The sequence below is a fragment of the Ovis canadensis genome, chromosome 14 (assembly GCF_042477335.2).
Source record: "Ovis canadensis isolate MfBH-ARS-UI-01 breed Bighorn chromosome 14, ARS-UI_OviCan_v2, whole genome shotgun sequence".
Lineage (NCBI taxonomy): Eukaryota > Metazoa > Chordata > Mammalia > Artiodactyla > Bovidae > Ovis > Ovis canadensis.
Window position 1 is genome coordinate 66,819,115 of NC_091258.1, and position 7,458 is coordinate 66,826,572.

The 7,458-nt window shown below is 57.1% G+C and overlaps 1 protein-coding gene across 3 annotated transcripts; it reads right to left on the minus strand.

Moving 5' to 3' along the window:
- Positions 1-1,912: 1,912 nt before the first annotated feature.
- Positions 1,913-6,677, minus strand: PTGIR (prostaglandin I2 receptor). 3 transcript variants are annotated; one of them, XR_011248445.1, is made up of 4 exons: positions 6,489-6,677; positions 5,268-6,068; positions 3,675-4,207; positions 3,156-3,226 (listed from the first exon to the last, which is right to left on the minus strand). XR_011248445.1 is itself a non-coding variant. In XM_069549253.1 (3 exons), the coding sequence occupies exons 1-3, from the start codon at positions 6,645-6,647 to the stop codon at positions 3,821-3,823; spliced, it is 1,347 nt and encodes a 448-aa protein (XP_069405354.1). In that variant the 5' UTR covers positions 6,648-6,677; the 3' UTR covers positions 1,913-3,820. The 3 variants fall into 3 exon arrangements, 1 of the variants encoding a protein (XP_069405354.1); XM_069549253.1 differs by having other exon boundaries at positions 1,913-4,207; XR_011248446.1 differs by lacking the exon at positions 6,489-6,677 and having other exon boundaries at positions 5,268-6,173.
- Between the last annotated feature and the right edge of the window lie 781 nt (positions 6,678-7,458).

Genomic DNA, 7,458 nt, shown 5'->3' on the forward strand with positions numbered 1-7,458 from the left:
CATAAAGTCTCCTTGAGAGACATACTTGTTCCTAGTCTCTCAGTTCTTGACCCCAACTCCAGACCAGAGCTGGCACCTCCCTTGCACTCTGTTCTCGGTCCATTTCACAGCTTATAATGTTGTATTTTTACTGCTTATTACAATACATATTTCTGTGATTATTAAATTGTCACCCCCTGAGAACTGCCTGGCGGTCCAGTGGTTAGAATTTTGCACTTCCACTGGCATGGGGCACAGGTTTGATCCCTGGTCAGGGACCTAAAATCCCACATGCTGCAGGGGGGAAGAAAAATCGTCACTCCCACTGGATGGTGAGCAAGGTAAGCCCAAGGCAATGTCAGTCACTGCTATCTCCCTGACGGCACAGAGCCGCCTTGAGCCCAGAGCAGGCTCGAGGGAATGCATGTTGAATTGACGAATGAATGAGAGATGAAAGAAAGGAGGCATTAGAAACCAGAGTTGGAACCCTAAGCACAACAGAAGCTCTGCTCTTTACATGGCTCACTTTCTTACAATCCTCAGATCCATCCTGGCTAAGCCATCTCCTCCTCCATGCAGCCCTCCCTGATTTTTTCCCTAGACTCCACTTTCCCTGGCCCCAATCCCCCAGCCCTGCCCACTCTGGATGGTGAGCTCCAGGAGAGCAGGGCCAAGGCTATCTGTCATCACCGTGTCCCCAACATCACAGGGACAAAACCTGACACACAGTAAGCCCTCAATCAAAGCCTGCTGAATGAATGAACAGATGTCTGTGCTACAGTCTGCAGTGAAGGCCACCATAGAGCCCCAGAAGTGCCTAGAGCCCCTGAGAGGAAGTGATGACGTCTCCAAGGATGAGGAGGAGCCTCAGTGGGACCTTGACAGGCAAGGGTGTTCTTGACGAATGGAGAAGGGAAACACTCTTACAGGAAGGGTGAGCCCAATGAGTAAAGAGGTTGAGGCCTGAAAGGTCTTGTGCTCTTTGGGGAAATCTTGATTTTCTGCCGTGGCTAAGCAGAGAGCGTGGGAGTTTGGCCCTTGGCCTCCAGGCAGTGGGAGCCCTTGGAGCTTGGCAGGCAGGGGAGGGGCCACTCAGACAGGAGCTCCAGACAGGACTGTGGCCGACAGCGGAGACGCTACCCCAGCAGTCAGGAACCAGCCCCAAGAGGAGCTTCCAGATCCGAGCAGATGGGGCGGGAGTTGGGGCCTCTGGCGGACAGCTTAGACATCCACAGTGGGATGCAGAGGAGGGGGCAGAGTCCTGAGCTGTTAGGCCTGGTGGGTAAAAGTCAGCAGAAAACCAGCTTCAACACTCAATCCTCTCCTTCCCTTAATCCACATCCAAAAAAGAGGACTGATAGTGGCACCCACATTGGGGTGCTGGGGGTTCAAAAGCCCAGCCCTGTGCTGCCATTCAGCGAGCTCTGAGGGGCCAGAATGAAGGCCCGGAGAGGAGGCGCACACCCCCATCCCAGGGAATATTACCTGGATAGGCAGCTGGTGGGGCTGGGGGGTGTGCACTTGACTCCTGCCTGAGACACAACCCCTTCACACCAGGTCCCTTGAGTTGGTTCCTGTTGAGGCAGATTTGGTAACCAAGGCCAGACCCCCATCTGATGTTGCTTGACCCTTTTTCTGGTTTGTTTTGGTACAAGTCAACAACATGTTTATTATTAAATTCAAGCGATACAGTATGACTCTGGCAAGACTGCTATAAAAGTTTCTAAACTTCCTCAATTTTTTTCCAGTATTACATGGGTTTTTTTTTTTTTTTTCAAATTGTGGTAAAATACCCATAACACAAAACGTACCATTTTAACCATCTCAAAATGTACAATTCAGTGACATTTAGTACATTGACGACATTGTACAACCACCATCACTCTCTAGTTCCAGGATATTTTCATTCCCCCAAAAGGAAACCCCCTACCCATTAAGCAGTCATCTTGATTTATTTTTAATTCTCACAGGCACTCCTTCAAATGAAACAAAGTGACCTGGGGGGTGGGGATGTGTAACAATGTCAGAACAATGGAGAAAAGTTTTGTTTTCAAGCCACATGTGCTCAGATGCCAAAGACAACAAACACCAATAGCCAGGGCAATAGCAGCAGTAACAGTAAAACACACTGTGGGCTTTACTCCAAATCTTACGCTAAATTGCTTTTTTAATGATTACACTGAATCATTTAATCCTCAGCACAGCCCTGTAAATTAAGTACTAGATTATGATCACCATTCTACAAAAAAGGAAACCAAGGCAAACTCACTAACCCAGTCTGGATTAAGGAAATAAAAGGATAAACCAGGGAATTCCCGGCGGTCCAGTGGTTAGGACTCCACGCTTCCACTGCAAAGAGCCCCGGGTTTGAATGGGGAACTAAGATCCCACAAGCTGCACAACACAGCCAAAAAAACCCAAACCAGCTCCACCTGCAGGCTGTGCTTTCTCCTCGCTCTGTGACGAGGGCTGGTGATTGCCTTCTCTGGACCTTGATTCCAGCCTATGTAGAGTGGCTCTAATAATAGCAGGCTGGAGAGAGGAGGGTGCAACTCACGAGGTGGAGGACTCACTTTAGCCGCTGTCTTTATAGGAAGCTCTTGCCTCATCTATTCCTCCACCCACCCCCACTCTCACCCCGCCCAGGGGCAAAATGATTGCTTTAACCCTGAAGCAAGTGAGAAAGTGGAACCAGGGCTGGGGAGAGTCTGGGGGCTTTCCCATTCACCTCCTCCCACCACCCCAAGCACCACTTCCTTTCATGCTCACTCCTGGAAAACCCTTGAGTTCGGTGCCTAAAGGCAGGGGATGGCTGATGAGGAGAGAGGGGTGGATGGCTGGAAAAGCCCCGGCTATTAGAAGGGGAATTGAAGGCTGGAAATCACCCTAGAGGAGTCCCAGGTGGGGCTGAGACCGGTTTGTGTCCCCAGCACCTGGTAGATTCAGGGCCCACTATTTGTTGAATGAATGGATGGATGAATGACATTTTTGCGAGGGTTCCAAGGACACAGGGGGTGTGGTCAGGCTCTGCAGGGGCGGCTGGGAGGGCAGCTGTTTATCCAGGGATCGGTACAGGACTTAGGTCTGAGTCCTTGGGCCGTCCCTGGGTTCTGTAGCTCCCACCCCTTCATTCTCCAGCTTCTCCTGCCACCCGCCATCCACTTCTTGCAACTCACCAAGCCATGCTGTTTTTTCCAAGCAACCGTCCAGTGGTGTCACTCCCAAGGCAACAGTCGCCCCTTCTCCCCTGGTGGGGTGGGGGGTGGACCAGGCCTCCCAAGTCCAACGGGGAATCGGGAAGGAAAGGGAGACAGGGAACTTGTCAGGAAATCCCAGGCTTTCATGAGGCAGAGAGAGGGTGGCTCTTGGGCTCCCCCCACACCCCGCAGAGCCGAGCTCAGGGCTGTCTGCTGGGGCCTTGGGGTGGGCATCAGGAGCACCCTGAAGGAAGGAAGATCAGAGGCAGAACCCTAACCAGAGCAGACCTGAGCACACAGAAGCTGCTGGGAACATTTCTGCCTTCTAAATATTTAGACAGTGAGATGGATGGGCAAGTGACGGCCAGACCAGGCCGGCCAGGCCGCCGGATATTTTGAGACAACTGTTCTTTTCATGTTCCAGGGTAATTCCTCTCGCCATCTCCCTCCTCCCACAGCCCTCGTGGCCACCCAGAGAAAGGAGAAATAGCAGCTGACCATCCCCTGAATCCAGAGGGTCCATGTTCCGGCGGGCAGGGCTCCGGGAACCATCTCCGGGCTGATCCGCCCGCAGCCATCCTTCATGTCCCTGAATTTCTGGCAGCTGCGGCCGGAAGACAGGGCGGGAGCTCACCGGACAGATGTCAGCAGAGGGAGCAGGCTGCCTCGGACCCCGCTTTGGAGGGTGTTCCCATGGTGCTGGTAGGTAGCTGTGCAGCCGGTAAGGGTGCCCCCTGCCCCTCGCCCCAGGCTGACAAAGGCACCCAGTTCCCCTTTTTCCCCTCAAGAGCCGGGGGGGCGCTTGAGTCCTTCCTCCCCGAGGCGGACCGAGAGAGGGACGTCCGAGAGTCGCCTTGGGCAGGCCTCGAGTACAGGCAACAGAACCAGAGCTTCAGCCGCTGGAAGACGGACTTTCGGAAGAGGATAAAGACCCAGGGATCCAGAATGGGGTTGAAGGCATTGAAACGGAAGGCCAGGAGGTCTCCCATCTCACTGCTGTCTGGGGTGATGGCCTGGGTGAAGCCGCGGATCTGAGGGCAAGCAGAGAGCGATCAAGAAGCACCCCAGGACTCCTCTGCCCCACCCCTTAACACACACCCCATTCTGGACCCCCTCTGGACCCCCTCCCTTCCCTTGCTCACTGGCAGAAATGAGGGAGGTGCGGACTGTTGGAAGGGGAAAGAAATAAGATGAGAACTAAGTAAGAAATGCATCCAGGGGCAGAGGGAGAGAAAGCCCCAGGAGACAGTCAGCAAAGCTCTAGAGGGAAAGAGGTGGGGCAGTGAGGCTGGGTCCCAGGGCTGTGTGTGTGTGTCCCATCTCTGAGTCCTCCATCACCCCCTCAAAGGTTTGGTGACTGTCAACTCTAACCCTAGCCCTTGGATTTTGCAGAAAGAGAAGCGGAGGTCCAGACAGTGTCAGGAGGACTGGGTGCCACAGGACCGGGATCAGCTCTGCTGCCCTCTGGGAGGGGCAGGGCAGGAGTTCCTGCAGGGAAGGGGTGAGGCCAGGAGAGCCCAAGGGCACCTGCATGGGTGGGGCTGGAGAAGTGGGGAGCAGGGTGGCTAGGAGATCAGACCCTGGCATCAGAGGAGCCCAGGGTGCAGCCCTGCCTCTGTGTGATCGTGGGGAAAAGACATTATCACCCCTCCTTTGTAGAAATGCCGACAGAAACTTCATCACGTTTCTTGCTAAATTCTTGTGGAATAGATGCGTAAGATCAGGCCTGAGATGATCAGAGAAGGGATTTCTAAACCACTGAGCACAGACTAGACAGAGTGCAGTATTGAATGATGGATCTTATTAGTCTTGCATGGGTAGGGAAAGGTTGGTGGGGGGTGGGTAGCACTGGTGGAGAGGTGGGCGGCTAGGGATGTGGAAGAGGGGAGACAAGGGTCAGGAGGAGTCAAATGGAGCATAAGCAAGTGGGGAGAAACGTCTCTGTAAAGTTTGGAGTTGTCTGACTGTGGACAAAGTCTCTGACCTCTTTGAGCCTCAGTTTCCCCATCTGTGAAATGGGCGCAAAAGTGGCAGCTAGAACTGGGCGCTGCCCTCCTCCCCACCGCCCACCGGAGCTGCCCAGGGACTCACCGTAAGAGGCAAGGAACACACGGCCATGATGCCCGTCATGAGGGCCAGCAGAATCAGGTGGTCAACCTCGTCCTCGCCTGCCCGGGGGCCGGGAACCAGCGAGCCCTGGTGGCGCCTCTGCTGGCGGTACATGCGGCAGAGGCTGAGGGTGACGGAGCCGTTACAGAGGACGATGGCGGCCACCAGCAGGGCCACGAGGCTGGCGTAGGCCAGCGAGAAGGCGCAGCCACCCGGCTCGGCCGAGCGCATGCGGATGAAGCACCAGCTGCCGGGGCAGTACTGCTGGTGTTGGCCCAGGCCCAGGAAGGGCAGCGAGCAGAAGATCGTGCAGAAGGCGTAGATGGCAGGCAGCGCCAGGCGGGCGCGGCGGGGTCCGTCCAGCTGAGCGTAGAGGTAGGGGTGGCTGAGTGCCAGACAGCGCTCCACGGCCATGGCGAAGAGGATGAGCGTGGAGGCCAGGCCAAAGAAGGTCATGGCGAAGGCGAAGGCGTCGCACAGAGCCGGGCGGCCCCGGGCCAGGCCCAGCAGCGAGCTGTTGCGGGCGTAGGCCGCGAACACGGCCGGGCTCAGGAAGCACGTGCCCAGCAGGTCGGTGACCGCCAGCCCGGTGACCAGCACAGCGAAGGCCGAGGGGCTCGACCTCCGCCGCGCCCCCAAGATGCCCAGCGCCAGCCCATTGCCCACCACGCCCGCCACGAACATCAGGGTGCTGGTGGCCGGGCCCACCGAGTCCCGCACGTACGTGAGGTTCCGGCATGAATCCGCCATCCCCGGCCTCCGGCTGCCTCCCGGACAGAGGGGCTGGAGGGATCCCCGGGGAGGTGAGGGGTGGGAGGTGGCGAGGGAAGGGGAGACGGTCCACCCCTGTGATGCTCAGCACCTCTCTCCCTACTCCCCTGGGGTCCTTGGTGCAGCTGGAGGCTGAGCGGAGTCCCGGGCTACCCTCCGCACTTCTGGGGCATCTATTTCTCTCTCTGCCCTGTGTCTCCCCAGGCTCTCTCCCCGCCTCTCCCTCCTGTTTCTTTCCTTCGCTACCTCTGTCTCTCCGTCTAGTCCTTCACTTGCCAAGCCCCTAGCTCTCTCCTTCTCTGACTCTGGCTCTGGATCTGGCTCGGTCCCCTCCCTGGTCCACTCCTTTCACCTCGCCTTCCCTCCCTCCCTGTCTCTTCCGACCTATCCCCTCCTCTGCATCTCTGCTTTCCCAGCCCCTTCTCACCGCACCTCTGCCGACTCTCTCAGCCCCTCTGTCCCCCTTCGCTCCTTCTCCGGGGTCTTGCTCCCTGGGTCTGTCTGGCTCCAAGTGGCAGCTTCTCCAGACTTCCCTCCCTCCTCGCTCCCGAACTCATCTAGCCCCGATAGCGCTCGCCCCGGGCTTTTCATTTCCTCTCTCTGCCCCGCCTTCCCTCCCCCTGCTTTCTCCAGAGGTCCCTTGGCTCCCTCCCTCCTTCCCTGGCACGCTCCCCTCCACTCCCCTGCCCCAGACACCCATCCGTCTCCTGCGCCTCCCTCTCCCTCCTCACGTCCTCTCACGGACCCCATCCTGAACCACCTGCCACCTCCTCCGGCTCGCTCTTGCCTCTGCACCCTTCTGCCTTCCCCGTGCTGCCCAGCAGCACCCTGGGTGGGGATCACCTGAGTCATCATCTCCTTGGAATTGGGAGTCGCCTGTGGGGACCCGGACAGGACCTGAGCGGCATTGCCGGCCAGTCTGCAAGGCGGTCTGGGGGTGGCCTCTGGCATCTATTCTAGGCTCAGCCCCCTTGGGGTTAGGGCATTGCCTAAGAATTGAGAAACAACCAGGAAATTCTTCCCTTATGGAGTGTTTTCCAGGCTCAACTGAGATTTCTGTTCCCTGGACGCACTTCACTCTTTCCACAAGGCTGGGGGAAGAGGTGGCCCTGCCAGAGAAAAGAAATGCCAGTCCCTAGAGCCCTGTTGGTCCACAGGTTCCCAGCTCACACACACTCCCGCCCCCGCCGAGCCTTGGGGAGGCCGTGGGGGGAGGAGGGACCTGACATCCACGAGAAGGGGACAGCTCCCCCCGCCAGGATTTCCGCTGGTCAGTATCAAAGGGGAGCACCCTCCCGCCCTCTTGTCTCTCACCCCAGCAGCCCTCCCGGGCCCCAGGCCAAGCGCTGGTGACCTTGACTTCAAGGAATAATATTTTAGCCACAGTCAGCCGTCCAGTCCA

Coding starts and splice junctions, on each gene's coding strand:
- PTGIR (XM_069549253.1), bottom strand. CDS start 6,647: ATGAAAAGCCCGGGGCGAGCGCTATCGGGGCTAGATGAGTTCGGGAGC. Junction 6,069..6,488: donor GGCTGAGAGAGTCGGCAGAG/GTGCGGTGAGAA, acceptor GGATCCCTCCAG/CCCCTCTGTCCGGGAGGCAG. Junction 4,208..5,267: donor TGTGTTCCTTGCCTCTTACG/GTGAGTCCCTGG, acceptor GCTTGCCCTCAG/ATCCGCGGCTTCACCCAGGC.